This window comes from Poromitra crassiceps, assembly GCF_964638095.1.
Source record: "Poromitra crassiceps genome assembly, chromosome: 1".
NCBI classification, from domain to species: Eukaryota; Metazoa; Chordata; class Actinopteri; order Beryciformes; family Melamphaidae; genus Poromitra; species Poromitra crassiceps.
In genome coordinates, this window is record NC_139623.1 from 82,298,372 (window position 1) to 82,316,235 (window position 17,864).

The 17,864-nt window shown below is 43.5% G+C and overlaps 1 protein-coding gene across 1 annotated transcript in view; it reads left to right on the forward strand.

The window, feature by feature from the left end:
• The first annotated feature begins 7,357 nt into the window (after positions 1-7,357).
• The window catches only part of LOC310784735 (14-3-3 protein epsilon-like), a 48,880-nt gene continuing 38,373 nt past the window's right edge, over positions 7,358-17,864 (forward strand). The window contains exon 1 of the mRNA XM_083645769.1: positions 7,358-7,557. Coding sequence (XP_083501895.1) covers positions 7,494-7,557 — 64 coding nt within the window. The 5' untranslated portion in view covers positions 7,358-7,493. The remainder of the gene's footprint in view (positions 7,558-17,864) is intronic.

Here is a 17,864-nt window from a genome sequence, read left to right on the forward strand (position 1 = left end):
ATCGTCATTGATGGGGGTGGGGGGAATAATTAATTATTTATTAAGTCGCTGCGGTGCCATTTGGCTACGCCGCTGCAATGCGTTCACATTAACAGGACAGCTGGGTTCTACATGAGACCAGCGGGCTTCGATAGGCTACTATTAGTAGCCTCTGTACTAACAGCACAGAGCCAGGTGACTGAAGCAGTGGGGCTGTCACTACCAGCAATTTGAACGGCGCAAAACAAATAACGTTAACGTTACAGATCCTCACCAACAACGTGTGTGTTGAATTTAACTAGCTGGCAGAAAACCGACTGAATTACTGGCTGATATAACGTTAGATTCGCGTGGGCTTTTGAACCTAATGAGAGAGAGTGAGTTGAGGAGAAATGGCTCGATAAACACAGCAGCAGCAGCAGCTGCTGTATCTAATGGAGCGACTCCAACTTTCACTTTGGAAACAGGCGAGTTAAATTCACAGTTGAAGTCTTGTACTCCCTTTGGGTCGAAAACAGGAAAGAACGTGAAGTTTCTTCTTTGTCTTAAAAAGTTTTCACAACAAAACAACCGACTTCTCACGCGCGGGGGACGCCCCGGCGACATTAAACAAGCGCACCCAGTTCAGAGAAGCAGTAGAGGGGAGGGGGAGGAGAGGATTCTCTGAACTGAACTGGGTGCGCTTGTTTAATGTCGCCTGCGTGTCACGGTAAGTGGACTTGGCCTTTTTTATTATTAAAGCGGCACAATTTTAATTTGAACAGATAATTAATTACGATGATCCGATGTAGAAGCCTCAAAGGTCGATGGGGGGTCGGATCATCACGATGGTCGATGCCATCGTCCATCGTGCCAACCCTAGTCCAAAACAAGGACTCATGGCAGAGAGGAAGAAATGGTCCAAAGCAAGGAGTCATGGGAGAGAGGAAGCGCTGCTGGAAACATGCAAGGAGTCATGGCGGAGAGGAAGAAACGGTCCAAAGCGTGGCTTCATTTAACAAAGAAATCTAACAGTGCTGCTTGCAACATCTTTCAAATTATCATTTTGAGAGTGGAAACACCAGGAACATGTTATATCCTTTTAAGAAAAGGAGCATTGTAATTTATTTTAACATGTTCAAATGTTATTAGGCAGACATCTGTTCAGAATCGAGATAATGAAATGGCTGTGTTGATCCTGAAAACCTGTGTAGGCATACTTTTTTCTACACAGAAAATTAATCAGGAATCGATAAAGAATCGGTCCGAATCAATAATGGCATTGGTATCAATAGAATCTTATCAATTCCCATCCCTAATCAGAGAAGTCACGGTCCATCACCAAACCTGGACAACATCGCACATAGAAAAGATAAATGTTTTTGTATGTCAATCAACAGAGAGGGTCTGCTGATTTTTGTCCTCTCTACCTCGTGTCTGATATTGTAAAGATGACGACTTTTGAATAGGAAATTCACTGACCTGAAGCTCCAGGCTTGGTCCATCAGTATTTTATAAAGAATGTTGTTTTTTAAGAACAATTTACACAGACACAATATATCCTGTTGTGGTATTTTATGCTTACTTTTTGCATTTGGAATCACGATTTCAACAAAGTCCCGATGTCCTCAAGTCTAGTCTTTGGATTTACAATGCTTTGTAACTGTATGCACTCGTTGATTTCCCCTTAATTCCTTTCATCATTGACATTCAAATGTAAGCAAAATAACTTTTTATATCCTGCGTTTATGCCATTTCTTTTATCGACTAGCTTTTGTAACAAATTTAATCTACACCACGAAGTGATACTGAAGCCTGAGGTGCCATTTTGTTACAGCAGTACATTTACACCAGTAAAATAAAATGGAATAGCTATGTCCCTTATAATCCACATTTCTGTGTTGGTTATATTTGGGGGGGGGGGGGGAACTGTTTTAGTTGAGAATGTAGCACTTTATGTGCTGATGAAACCTCCCCTATAACTGCATTATACACTACTGACACCAGATGCTTGTAAAGAGCTAACATGGGTATAAAGTTTAACACTAGTCCAAGGCATTTGTTGCTGGACAAATTTTATGGGAATGCGGGACCTCCAATGGGCACGCCTGAAACAATGCAAGCTACAAACAACGAACCAAGTTTACTCCTGCAACCATGGCCGTAACTACCATTGAAGACACCGAGGTCATGACCTCATTTCTTTTTTTCTTTTGTTTTTTAATATAGCCCCGGCCCCCAGATCTATTCATCTGTCTGATGTTTTAAAGCCCTCAAATAACATAATATATAACATAGTTGATCAGAAATGCAACAATTTGCTTCCTCTCTGTGTGCTATATAGAAGGAAGAGACATAGCTCTCACCACAATGTTCAAATTTTGCATTGGCACTAGATTGGGGCTAGACTTTGGGGACCGTTCTATTGAGGTGAATGGGTAAGTAACTCCCCTGTAAGTGATGTGTGTGTGTAGATGGGCCATTGTATTTAATCCAGCAGTATTCTACCATATGTGACCTGTATGCAGAATATATATTATGTGGGGAGACATTTATTTTTTGTATCGTCGTATCTGCGGGGAGTCCAGAAATCCCCTTGTGAGATCCCGTGCTGTCCGGCCCATCTGTGCCCGACCGGATCTCCCCGACGATGATATACACAATTTACTTGAAGTCAAGGCTCAGCAATTTACAACACTTGTATTTACTGCAGCAACTAATGCTCAGTAAATAGTATGCATTGAATGAGATCTGGGGTGAATTGTACCCCAGCAGGGTCAGTATGTGACTGTTTTTGTGTAACTGGGCGTTCACACAGAGCACGAATTCGAGTGGTGAGATTATATACAAAAGTCAACGCAAACACGCAAGCAGACCCCGGGCATTCGCTCTAGTTGAAAATGTACAACTTTGGCGATTAATTTGCTCGGTCAAACTCAAGCAAGTAACTCAATTTTTGCTCTTGGTGTGGAAGCAAAATAAGACATACTTTTTCCCCCTTTTTTTTTTTTTACTAAATTTGAAATCATACAATCTGTAATTTAAAATGACAGACAAACTTGCACAAATGAATCAAAAAAATCTAAACTGAAGATAAGACATGGGAAACTGCCCGTTTGCTCAACTTGAAATCAGTTTGATATGAAAAGGGCAACATTACCATGGTGGTTAGTGGTGTGCTGCTGTCATGTTTCCCTTTTACCTATCTTTGATTCTCTTGTTTTTTAATGGAAAGAAGTGGCTTTTGTGCTTCCCAGACTTGTTTGTGCCCACTGTTCAAAGCCCCCCCTCCCCCCATGTCTTTATGCAATATCACAACATCAGAATGCTACTCTGATGCATTGCATTCAGATACCTGGAACTGGAACTCCCTCTCATGCTTGCCTTTTTGAGAGGACGGGTCATCCCGATTTCACAGTCATAACACTATTTGAACTTAACTGTGCCATCACAGTTTATGACAGGGGTTCTCAAAGTTTCCATGACTGAGGGCCAATTTATGGACCCAACATTGGATTGAGGGCCACGGAAAAAAATCCCCTTCGTACATGTTTTGACAGATACCTGCCATATTAGGCTGTGAAAAGGGTTTTTCCCTTGCCAGAATTTGGAGCGTTATTTCGCCACCTTCCTGACATGCTAGCATGAATTGGTTGTTACCAATGGATGCCTTAGGTCAGCCATTCCCAACCTGTGGGCTGGGGCAAGGGCCGGCCCAACCCTTCATGGGGCCCTAAGCAGAATTTGATGGCCCCCCACCGCCTCAGCGTCGCCATTGACTATTATCAATGCTTGATCATTGGCAAACCTACTAAAAATATATTGCCTTGACACTCACCTGTAATGCAAAATTTCTGTTTTTGTCATCTTCTGTTTTCTTCTTTCTATTGTATGTCCTTTTTTACGAAATTACTTTTTTGCTGCATCAACGCAGAGGAGAGGACTATACCCTAACGTTAGTCTGACCGTGCTTGTATCAAAAATGGGCATGCATTTGACACAACAATATTCCATTTTTGTTTGATTAGCATTGACCAAGTGCTCTTAGGGGCCCTAAGCAGGTGCTTAGTTTGCTTATGTATAGGGCTGGTGTTGTGCCAAAAAGTGATTGCTAACAAGTGATTGCCTGCCAAAAACGGATTGCCAAAAAGTGATTGCTGTAACTCATCCATAAATCATGTTTACAGTCTAGTTTCCAAATAGGCCTAAACAAGGATAGACATACCAAACACATATACATTGCAAACAATACTATTGACACATAGGCCTATGTTATTATAGACATATTGGCAAAACAGCTTTAACAGGCTGCGCTGCAGACAGCAATCACTTTTTGGCACAATACCGGCCCTGGTCCCACTGGTGGGCCCCGAAGGTATTGCAAATAAGCAGCCAACTCATTTGCAAAACATTACGATCTTTGTGGAAAAAAGTAATTATTATATCTATGACAATGCATTTCTCCATTCTTGAATGATACCATTATTTAATTTGTAATCAATTATTTGTTAATTAGCCTATTGGCAGACAGCCCCTCACTTTTAGTTTGTGATTCATGTGTGGTGCTGATGGACAGCTCCTTCTATCATTAAAATAAGAAGTGCTCTGAGAATGCATTATTTGGCCTCCATACTGTTTACAGTCAGATGTGGGCCATGAACATTTTTGACATTTTCAAGTGGGCCATGAGTCAAACAAGGTTGGGAATCGCTGCCTTAGGTCATCTAGTTTCTTCATAGGATACCAGAAACTTCACTCTGGCCTTAAAAGCCCTGAGCATGCTACAACCTCTGAAAGACAGTAAACCTATCAAGAATCGGACCAACTACCATCATTTCACCTAACTTATTGCGGCCCACCAGAAATGTTCCCAAGGGCCGTACTTTGAGAACCCTTGGTTTATGAAGAACCATGATTGCTTGTGACATATATATATATCTATATAGATAGATATAGATATATATTATGTATTTTATAAGAGAATACCACTGACGATCCAACAATATATGCACCTTATCTCCTCTACGGATCAAGAAAAACACCTCACCATGCCAAATCATGTTTCATTGCTCTGTTTTGTTTCCCCTGTGATCTCCCCCCACACCATTTTATCCCATTTTTGAAGAACCAGCGAAATGGGAAACTTTTTTTGTTTTTGTTTTTAGATTGTGTCATTGTGTTATGAAAGTACATTATTTGAAGTTAAAATTTACCCTTTTTATTTTCTGTAGCATGTAATGTGTTAATATTACCTAGTCAATTAAAAAAAAACTAGCAAACTCAGTTTGGTCTATTCATTCCTGTATCAATATGGTGATATTACATGTAACATCATTCAGGGCATTTGATGCTGAATTATGGAAAATATGCATATTAAAACCCTTGTGTCCTACTAGTCCATCTGATGGATATTTCCTACAGTCGCGTATGGGCCGTTTCGACATTTTTTGATTAAATGGTCTGAAATTAAGGCTAGGTATTTTTTTGGGGGTATTTGACAAAAATCAATCATATCTATCATCTTTCCACCATCCTAAGACCTTGTTTCAAAAGGACAACTCAATTTACTGTTAGTCCATCTGATGGACCCATTGACTTCCATTGAAAACACTCTATTGGTACTCCCAGCTAATTTTTACAAAATTAATTTATTTCATTTGTTTCAGCGGGCATCCTGGACCAAATACCTTGAAATTTGACCTTAATATCTAACCTTGGAGTTGGTAGAAAATTTGGGGGAGTTACATGGTCTCAAAGTCCATTGCATAGTTGTCCCATTGGTTTCAATGTTAATTTTGCACAAAAACAACATTTTATTTTTGACTCCCAGCAAATTTTTCAAAAAAATAATTATTTCCTTGATGTTACACATCTCACCTTGACTCAAGCGGTTAAAATTGTAGTTTCTACTGTGTTTTGCTATTTCCCCATATTCCCCCAGTTTTGGCATAGCAATCAATTCCATACAGTTTACATGAAATGTAAAAAAAACTGATTCCTATGCCAAAGATGGGAAAATATTAGAAAACTGAATTTGACAGTCCACACTACTGATTTGAAGCCTTTAGACCAGGATGGATGCTGGACTAAAGCTCGTTTGTGTGTTTTGGGGAAAATGGCTGGTAGTCCAAAACATGCGCTTTTTGGATTTTTGGCTCAAAATATGAAAAAATATTATTTTTACAAAAAATACAAAAACCCACTGATGATGTCACAATGTCTGTGAAATCATCAGTAATGTCATCAGTGACATATTATTGACCAAAAATCATCTCATGACATCACTGATGATGTCATAGGCTAGTGATGTCATAGGTATTGTGACATCATTCCTGCCAATCTTTGACACCAGGCATCTTGCAGTGGTGACTTTTGTAAAACACCCCAACCTGCCCATAATATCAGACCCAAATCCAGTTTGTCTTTATGGAAAGGGGAAAAAAATCACTTTTTTTTTTTTTACTGTACACTGGCATTTGAGGGGTTAAAATTCGAATAGGTATGAAATGTTGGTATGAGGTATTAGGGAAGAAGTTACCAATGAATTATAAACAGTCCAAAATTTAAAAATTTAAATTCATATTTATAAATTAGTACAGTATTCCCATTAAGGTCCATCAGATGGACTAACAGTAAATTGAGGATTATTCGTAATTGGGGTACAAGGGTTAAAATATGGGAAATTAAAAAGCGGGTCAGATCACTTTGAATTGTACATTAATATTTTGGTAATTCTACAAATTTCAAGTAGCCCTTAGGTTTCTGATCATGGTTAAATCAGCAAGTTTATTTTACCAGGCATACGCAGCTCGCCCACAGCGCTACGCAGCCTCGCCTGCTCTATGACATCACGGATGACATCATCACTGAACTTATGCCTCAGCCAGGAAGGATGACATCACTGATGACATATCATTAGGTAATTAGGGCAATTACCTCATTAAAATTTTTGGCTCTGTCAGGTCACCTGCAGGGGTGCTCTTTACATTTCCTGAAAGTTTCAGCCCGATTGGTATCCGCAGTGGAAGTGGTCCCTGAGTCCCTGGGAAATTTGAGTTGGTACATAGTGGTACTTACTTGGTCTGAAAAGGTTGGGAACCCCTGACTTAAAATAAATCCATTAATCATTAGGAACCATATTTGGCCATGGCAGTGTATCCACAAAACAGCTAAATTCATAGAATGGTGGGCAGTAGTAGCGAGCAGTGTGCGTGAACCAATTGTAAGTTTATATTTTATTATCTTGGTGGATGATCATTAAAATAAAATAAAAAAACGAGCCCACATTAAGGCTCCAGATTTTTTAATTGAGTTTGTTGCATGTAGGCGTGTAGAGGGAAGACTGCAACTGTTTCCTGGATGCACTCTCGACGCCATCTTTACTACCGGGTGGCTCTTCGGTTACAGCGGAGGGAGGGACGCTGCTGTTGCTGCTCCACCACCACCACCAGGAATCGCCGACTGGGACCGACTAGCCCACGCTAAATCCTCTCTTTCCACCAGGACACTTAAAACAGCATCGATACCCGAGCACCATGGCAGATAGAGAGCACTTAGTATACCAAGCCAAACTCGCCGAGCAAGCGGAGAGATATGACGGTAAGGCTCTGGGTAGATGACGGTCATTGCAGAATGCCTGTCCCCTGTTCCCCTCCTTACTGTCCCTCGCAGGGGGCTTGGAGGAGCAGGTAAGGCAGTTCAGATGGGTTTGTTTCGTGAGAGGAGACAAAATGGCGGAGGTTTCGCCAGGCGATTTAATTATCAAACGTTTAAATGGGTAAATGATGGTTTCTAATTTCTAACTTGAAGGGGAGGAGATGTTTGTTGAAAGCGTCCAGTTCTTGGTGCTCTGGTCACTGGCTAGGCGGTGAGCTAACTTGTCGCCAGCCAACGTTAGCTCGCTAGCTAGCTAGGTGAGTCCATATGAACGTCACGCCAAACCCCATTCAAAATCCCGCAATTTAAATTAACGTTGTGTTGCCAACTGGTAACCGCACACGTCAATCGGGACCTAAAGTATTTACTAGTAACTGGTGATATACGTCCAATCCAACGAGTAGCATTTTGTCACACAATTGCAAATACTACGAAATGAGTCATTCGCTACTGCCCCACTAACGTGTATTTGGTGGAAGTGGTTGCAGGAATGGGCAAGACTAGTGTCAAGCGAACCAATTGTAAGAGACGAGTTGAGATTTTACCTAAGTGCTGCATGTTGTGTTGGGTGTGTGCCGAATTCAAGAGGGTCTCAATGGTTGGTAAAAGGCCACATTTATACGAGGTGTGTACGTTTGCTGAGCAGCAAAGCTACATAAACGGGCTATTTTAGAAAGGAGTTTGGCGTGCTTAGGAGAGAACACGGAATGCACCGGTGAGGCGGGTCTCTCTGGTCGATGCCATCGTCCATCGTGCCAACCCTACTGTTGCCTATTCAAACCAAAAATCTGTAAACATGTAGGTAATGATAACAAATAAGATGTCCATTAATCACACATACATAGTCCATCTGGAACTGTCAGGAAGCTTCTCTGTTCACATGTCACAATACTGAACCTCACAACTGACATATGACTGTGACCCAGAACCTCCATCACCAGCCTCTCCTCTGTCTGAGCTACCTGGCTGGACTGCTTCTGTCATCTGACAAAATAATAGACGTATGCCATAGGAAGAGTGACACATGTTATGCCAACTTAATTAGTTGAGTAGGCTATTGTGATTAATATACATCACTAGCCTAACTTAACATGTCACAATACTGAACCTGGCCGGACTGCTTCTGTCACCTGTCAAAATATTACATTGAATGTATATTATTTATAAGTTGAGTTGTGTATTATGATTATAGACCTTATTTGCTAACCCTGGATGCCACCATATTGTTGACATACCGTCCTGCACGCACACAGCGCTGCAGCTGACAACTAGTAACAGCCTTATTGTCGTTTCTGTTCCATTACAAAATAGCGATGGTGATGACAGCAATAAAAACCACAGTTGTTGTTTGTATGCTGCTGTTAATGCCTGTAATAAAAAACAAAAGAAAAAATGAGGTGAACAGACTTTGCTGTGAGGAGCTGTCAGAAAGTTTCACCTGTCTCTCCTGACTATCCACACATCTCCTGTGCTGACGTATCCTCAGTCTTGTTCCCTTCACGTCTGTGGACGGTAGAGATAGAAACTAACCACGGGGACTTTATTGCTATCATTACTACAGCCATGTATAACGCAGGTCACCATCCAAACGCAACAGGAACGATACAGGTAATGCTAACGGTGGCTAGCTTCCTATAAACCAATGACCTATATATAATGGACCAACATAGCTCATTGACTTTGACACAGCAAAATGAAGCTCACTTCCGGATATTGTTTGATTTCGTTTGATTGGTTGAATGGATTAATGCTACACGGAAGTACGAGGAGAAGGGGCGGCTGCCCCTAGCGGCTGCCGGGGGAGTTTCCGAATTTGCTCTGTCTCGCTTATCGCCGTAATGCATTATGGGTAGTCAGCTACTGTGGCTAATGTAGCCGCTAACGCTACTTACTTTACATTGCAGTAAAACGGCACTGTATGACCAAATTGATTTAACTTTTAACCATTTCGAGAAACACTGTTTCCATACGGACCCCCAGCGTTGGTTAGTTGTTTATAACGTGACTCTATTTAAAACCTTATAACGTAGTCCTGTTTCTGTGCTGAATCCAATGGTCTGAATACAGAGAAGGCTTAAGGCTTTATCTAACGGTATAAATAACGTTAAATGGTCCGCCATGTTATGGACGTTAGATGTATGGTATCTATATAGTTACGTGTGTCTACTAACATTCAAATATCATAAAGTAACGCTATTTTCTGATAATTTGCTCAACTATACTTGCTACCTGATGCCTTGCGGCACATTGCTGCCTCTACCGGTCGGAAGTATTACTGTTCTTTTTATCCGATGTTTGTCGTCAATTTTCCTCGAAATGGGGCTATCATTTGGAAAACGGAGCGCGTTAGAGCATGAAAAAGACTTGAAATTGTTTTTTCAGACCATACACTAATTTGGAAAGTGTTTATTTAATACATAGACCGAGAGAGAAGTTGTCTCGTTTCCCATATAGTTGAATGGTGATGTTCCTGGGAGTGCTACACAAGCTGCGACCCCCACTGGCCATTTGGAAATAATGCAATTTCCGCATTGGCGTCAAAAATAGGCAGGCTGAAATGCCCACTGCTATAAACGCAGCTCTTACATAGGCTGTCACTTGAGAGCTGCAGCGCTATGTCAAGAACATGGCGGCAGTGGGCGTGCCCGTACATGAGTTACGTCAATCGAATAAGGTCTATTACTACAACTACTACTACTATTGTTTACCGACTGCAAATTAGCAATCCATAAAATATATATTCCTCTAGCTATTACATTTTGAAATTTGACTGAAAAAGTTCTTAATGTCCCGAGCAGCCAACTTTCTTTTTATGGGGGCCATCCTCCCCAGGCACACGCGCGCACGAACGAACGTGCACACACGTGCGCACAAATACACACACACACACCCCCATCCATGCCATCATGCCTGGTTAGCTAGTTACTAAGCACTAATCAGGACTCAATATGAATAACATTAACAAAGAAAACAGGTATGAATGTGTATGAAAGTACTAGCGTTAAACACATGATAGTACTATGTACTGGCTAGTTACTATGGACGGTCGGTCGTCACTCTTCTTCACAGGTAAACGCGCAATGCGGTAACAGGCTACAAACACAACCGTTTGATGCATAGCAACACGACACGCTGTAACAGCTATTTATGTCAGTCACGTGGACCATTTGCAGACAGAATAATTGGCGAGACACTGCAAAGCTCTGTCGGACTGCCTAATGTGTGGTGTGCAAGTAATGTTGTTATGCCGTTTGCTGGGAGCGGATGCTTCCTGTTGGTGCCTCAAATGCGCATGTGCGACTCTCTACCAAAGACACAAGACTGGCGAGATGGATCACAGCATATAGCTACTTCCATCAGTAGACACTTTACTATTTTTCTTCTCTGCACCACTCTGAAACCCTGCTCTGATAACACACTTGAATTGATATCTGACAATGCAACGTACTGGTAGTGTCACATTGCCAACTGCTGCTTGCAAAAAATCAAAAATCAAATGCTCTCGTCTGCGAGGCCCTCTAGTGGACGAGGCCCCAAGCGACTGCTTGTTTTGCCTAATAGGTAGCGCCGCCTATGGGGGCATAGAGTAATGCTCTTATGTGATAGGCTGCTTAAAGACAAAGTCGTCCAAAAGTTTAGCTGCAGCCAACCTTTCTATGCAGCAATAGGAATTGGAGGTCCCTTTCTTACCTAAGTGACGTCCTAGGTATTGTTAAAGCTAGGGATGTTCATCAATTATCGAAAATCGATAATTGATCGTTAAGGATTGGAATCGATCCTGTGGCATTTGGATCGATTTTTTAATTATTAAAAAAAAAAAAAAAAAAAAATTGGACTAGGTTTGGGTGGAATTCGTTCCTCCTCGCACCACTCCATTGCACAGCCGACTAACGTGAGGTGGAGCTTCATATAGTCTCTAGTTTTCTGGCTCGGCACGGGCCTTTGTGCCAACAAAACTGTTTTAAACATGGGAAATTCACACCGGCATGCGCCGGGGACAGCAGTGTTGGAGAGGAGACACATTGAAATAAAGAGTTACCGTAAATTCCGGACTATAAGACGCACCGGTCTATAAGCCGCGGGACCAAAATTGACTATTTTTTTCTTCTATAAGCCGCACCGGTCTATAAGCCGCGGGTGTTTTGATGTTTAATTACCATATGAAAGGGTTCGTGCACAGAGAGGAATGTCGGGAAAGAGATCGCTGTTTGGGGAAGCTCCCATTTATTAACATTTCAACAAAACAAAACAAAAGTCAGGTCACTAATCCCCAGACAAAATCACACAACAATAGGCTATATGTGCAGCAAACCTGTAACCAGAGAAGTCAAGTCACTAATCCTCGTCTTCCTCTTCTTCCTGCGTACTGAAACCACCAAAGTCCTCATCTTCAGTGTCGGAAACGAACAGGTTCAGGGTGGCTTCGTCAACCACTCTCCTCTCTCCTTCATTGTCACTCAAAACCAACGAACTCCTCTTCATCACTGTCGGCATCGAACAGCCTCTGAAGCCTCTGACGGCCCTCAGCGCCAGCTGTGGCGGCGTCATTCTCTTCATCCCGCAGCAGTCCAGCGTTTTGGAACCCGTTGGTGATTGTGGATGTTTTCACACTCCTATAATATTCCGTGATCTTCCTTTGTGTGAATTCGCCGAAGTTTGTGATTTTCTCCTGGTAGTCGGGAGGGAGTTGTTCAGTAGTTCTCCCCCGGACGGACAGTCCCTTTCGTCTCATGAATCGAAAGCACCAAGATGGCCCACCTCTGAAATGTTCAATTTTCATCTCGGTGGCGACTGTTTTGGCCTTCTGTCGGATCTGCACCGTGGAAACGCCTCGGCCGTCTGCTCTCTGGGTCAACACCCAGTCCTCAAGGGAATCTTCAAGTTCCGGCCATCTGCTTTTGTGGCCTCTGAAGGACTTTTTTGTCTTCTTACACTGAGACAGTTCCTCCTGCTGCACCGTCCAACGCCTCACCATTGACTCATCGATGCCCAGGTTACGCGCGGCTGCTCTGTTTCCCTCTTTTAGTGCGAGTTCGACTGCTTTCAGCTTGAAAGCTGCTTCGTGTGAATTTCTGCGTACCTTCCCCATGGTAAGTGAGAGAGATACTGCTCGTCTTGTTGTGATTCCGGGCTGATGAACTTTGCTTACCGTAATTACCATATGTAAGGGTTCACGCACAGAGGGGATTGTTGGCTGTTTGAGGAAGCTCCCATTTACCGTATTACCGTAACATTTCAACAAAACAACATAACACAACACCTTTGTTTATTTCGACAGTGCACACAGTGTCCGCGGTGTGGTGAAAAGAGGGCAACAGAGGAAATTAAAACAGAAGTGGATTTATAGGTAGAAAGAGTGCTAAAAAAGAGAGATTTTATTTGTATTTGAAATTTTTTTTCTGAAAAAATCCATAGATAAGCCGCACCGTTATATAAGCCGCAGGGGCCAAAAAACGGGAAAAAAGCCGCGGCTTATAGTCCGGAATTTACGGTAATTGAGGAGAACACGTTGTCTTACGTATTTTCTGCCATAGGCATTCATTTTGTAAAAAAATATATATATATTGAAAAATTTCTAAGTATTAATATGATCGATAATCGATAATTGATCGTTAATTTTCACCAATTATCGATTTTGGAAAATTTTCAAAATGAACATCCCAAAGCCTCATCTTTCTTGTCTCTCACAAAAAGTCCTCACACGCTATGCGTTACAAATAAGGCCCTGTTTACACAGCGACGCTCCCCGCATAAAACGGCAAACTTTTTTAGCGTTAGTGCCTTCCTTTTACACGGTGAAGGCGTTATTGGGGGGTGAAAACGCAAAAAAGTGAAAACCGGTCTCAGAGTGAAATTCTTTAACGCTGCCCCATACTGTTGCCGTGTAAAGTGTAGAAACGCAATTCAGGTGATGACACAGCCCCCCTTCACCATGGAAGACAATGGTAGGCAATAGGAGCATTGAACTAGCCCAATACTATACAGCCTTATGGCTTAGGGATTCCGTTAGCCGGCAATTGCCGGCTTTTAGCCAGTATTTGTTGCCGTGGGCCGGCAAATTGAAAGGTCACCGGCTCAAGTGGCCGGCTGAAATTATGCCAAATAAATAAATTCCTTATATAAAATAGCCTAATATTGTGTGACCTATAGCCTAAGTGATGTTGCCAATAAGCTACGACTTAAATAGAGACTTATTACATCATATTTTTTGTTTGTTGAGTGTTTGTGAAAAAGAAAAATATAGCAGACGCTTTCGTTACTGTAGAGCGCTGTTTAAAAGCCGCACAACAAGCAGCATCAGTCCCGCCGGCCAGCGCTGGACCCGCTGTGAGGAAACACACAGGAGGAAACCGAAATGTCAAAACAGACATCCCTTGCTAGGCCAGTCCTTTTTTTTAATCGAGATCATGCAACAAGTAGCCTACTTCAGCCGAGGCCAGCAAGACGGCAGCAAAGAAACAGAAGCGTGCCTGCCACGGTCAAAAGCGAAAGAGACCCGACGTATAGGCTGTCAATTTAGCGGAGGTAAAAAGCCTTTTTACCTACCTCAGGCGAATCAATCAATCAATCAATGGCTCGCGCTTGTTGCCCGACGCTCGTATGATGAGGAGATGAATCAAAATGCTTACCACAAATAAAGCCACATGGGTGCCGAGAACGAGTGCAGGAGAGCTGCCGCAGCTGCCAGGTGTGGAGTGGGAGAGATTAAGGTGCGTAGCCTATTGCTGGAGATTCAAGTTGTGTGCTGCTGCACTGACACTGTCGCACTTATTACTTTTAGCTAACGCTACATTGTTTTTTCATCAAGGCAATGTCCAGAAGATATGGGTTCATGAGTGTCTGCAAATGCAGATAGATAGGCTACAGTAGGAGCATGCATGCATGTTGTCTGTTTCAATAATGAAAGCGTCCTTACCGAGAACGACGGCCGACCAATTAAATATTCTTGCTGCGACATCGGCCTCTTAACACGTTGAGTGCCATAGCCGAGATATCTCGTCTTACATAATCCAACGCTTGAGTGCCAAAGCCGAGATATCTCGTCTTACATAAACATTTTTTTTTTTTGACGGTGGGACATCAAGCAACCCCTTTTACATCTTCGAGATCACTATTGGAGCAAGAGAATGTGTATAATCTATTTTACCGACCACTAAGTGGCGACAGTGCTCTCCTGACTAGAGGAAGGCAAGCATTTTTTTAACTTGTCACGCCATTCTCACCCCAGCCATTCTCATGAAAATGGATGGGGGAAAACGCTTTCGTTTTTGTGCTGATTGCTGGCGATGCGGGATTGCAAATTTACATAATAGATTACAGGTGGAACACACTTTGAAACACGCAGCATAAATATGACCAGAATCGCAAAAGCTTCTCTCAACCAAAACTCCAAGAAGCGAGCGAGTCCATCCCGACTTCCTCAAACAGCGGCCGCGCAGCCACAGGCACAGGACAGCAGCAAAGCACTGAGACTGGTGACAAGCTTGTGACGGCCGCTGCAGCCAAGAAGAACGCCCACGGAGGGAGGAGTTGAAGCAACTCTCCCTCTCGCTCTCTCTCTCCTCTCTCTCTCTCGAGAGAGAGGAGAGAGAGAGAGAGAGAGAGAGCGCACAGAGTGGGAGACAAGGGCACCCATAATCACAGGCACGTGAGGTGGTTCTAAAAATCCATTTATCTCCAAACTCTCTGAAAATCTCTGAAACCATGCTGTACTCAACGGCTAATATCTACATAACTACTAACTCTGCAAACTAACTCTTTTAGACAGAGAAAGCACACATTCTATTAGTTATTTTTAGATGATTGGTGTTCACGAATTCTTAACAGAAAATAATCCTCGGCTCTTGTAAAATGAGCCAGAATCCTCAAAAAAAAACCTGGCACAACTTACCTACAGGATTGAAAAAATGGCTGGCACTCAATGTGTTAATGACAATAGTGGCCGGTAAATATTCGATATGGCCGGAATTTTGGAACTTTACCGGCTGCACTGGCCGTCTGGGAAAATGTCTAGCGGAATCCCTGCTTATGGCACAGACACAATGTCGCATTGAAATGCAACAAACGTGATAACGATTGCTAAAAACACATAATCTGCATTAAGTACCCCCTACTAACGTCGCACATAGCCTATTGATCACTGTCTCCCGCATTGAATAATTGAAAACAACTCACTGTCTGCGATGCATTTCCTCAAGTGAAGTCCCAATTGTGCTCAGGTCTTTTTTATGTTGCTTTATTGGGGTTTTATTCGGTAATCCAATCTGGAGCAGACTTGTGCCCCCTGGGACTGAGGCGGCCACCCACATCCTCACCCACGTGACTACGTCAAGCCCACTCAGCCCATGGAAAGCCACTCATTCGTTCTTCCAGGCGCGCTGAGGACGTGTTATTGAAAGCTCCGTGTTAGCTCAAGTTCGCGCTCTTAACTCATTGAGTGCCAAGGACGAGTATGTTCGTCAATTGCGTTTTTTGACGGTGGGACGTGGATCAAAGCCTCAGGCATCTCCTGTACAAATATTGTAGCTATTGAAGGTGTATAACCTATTTTACGGACTCATTGGGTGGCGACAGTGCTCTCCAGATTAGAGAAAGGTCCGGAAAACAGCAGGAAAAAGCCCCGTGATGAAAGAGAAACCGCTCATGCTGCAGCCAGAGCCATATAGATGGCTCTGTCTGCAGCTGACGTTGGCTGCGAACAGCAGTCAATCCGCGCCCACAACTGAGCCTCTCTGTCTCTGTCTGTCTGTCTGCATAGTTTCTCCACACGATTAGCCGCCAGAAAGGCAGCACCCGACGCCGAAGGGCCAAACCTTTCCCTGCAGTCCGGTTTGGCATTTCCGTGTCGCGCTGGGACCCGCCGCACAAAAACGGAGCGCTCCGATAATAGACTGGGTGCGTGTTAGGCTGTGTGTTAGTGTGGGGAGGAGTTTGCAGCTGAGGGGGGGAGAGGGGGGTGGGGCACGCAGGACACCACGTCACTACATCAGAAAATATTAGCTTCAGACTCAGTGAATGTGCTTGAAATGCTTCATTTCACAAAAGGCGGAATAACTCAGCTTCTAATTTGAAACGTGTCTTTTTGCTCAAAACAACCTATCTTCTCCGGCTTATAACTAAAGAACGGAAAATGGTATCAATAAACTTTTTTTTTGCAGATGATAGAAGAGAGTCTCATCGTTCTTTGTGCGTGTTCGGTGTTTACATAGTAATATCACACAATATTCTGTGGGCCTCGAGAAATCACTGAAAACGCTCTGAAACTCTGGCACTGGGAGCGTCCGTTCTCCAAAAGTGGCTGGCACTCAATGAGTTAAGCTAGGCTAAATTCCGTCTTATTGCCCACCTCAAGAGGGTTGTGTGGACGAGATTCTTCAGGCTTCGGGGACCCGATCCTGTTCTCTTCACCAGCGGCGTCGGAACAAGCTCATCTAAAGCTAAGAGTATCTTGCTTATTGCGGTTAACACCTGTAAAGCTACCGCCGTGTAGCGTGCTCCGTCTACCCCGGCTGGGGTGAAGATAGAGAATAGGCTTGAGAGCTAACTAGAGAAAGTCCCGCTCTCAAAGTGTGAATAGATAGCTAGCTTGCATACGTGCGAATAGCGTCTCACTTGTATTAGCACAGAACAATAGGCTAACACCGTGTAGCCGGCTGCGTTTCCCCCGGACGGGGTAACGCACCCAGTTGTTAAATAGATAGCTAGCTTGCATCCGTGCAAATAGTATCTTGTGTGCTAGCACATTATGCGCAGGCTACCTCTGTGTAGAGCGCGTACGTTCACTCCGGCTGGAGTAATGTTAAGAGAGAGTAGTAGCTCAAGAGCCGTGCTCTCCAGCTTAGCTAGATAGCTAGCTCGCACCTGTGCGGTGCCGTTGCAGGCTTACTGCTTAGCTTACACGGTAAAACCTCAGCTAATTCCAGGTACAGCCTGCGGGTGCTTGCTACGAGTTAGATTGGACATAACTCGTGCAATGAGCCAGGCGGCTGCCATGAGAAAGGGGGGGACAGCCAGGCGCTGTGAAAGGTGCGATGCTACGCTGGCCGGTTTCGATCGGCACGATGAATGTGTGTTCTGCCTGGGGCATGAGCATGCTGCTCAGGCGCTGCTGAAGGCTAGCTTCTGCAGCATCTGTGACGGCTTCAACCTGGGCGAGTTGCGGAACAGAGCTGCGCTCTTTGTCGAGGAGGACTTGCCACCCAGCGGCGCGCCCCCCGAGGGGGGTGCATCCGCGGGGTCCGACCGCCCGG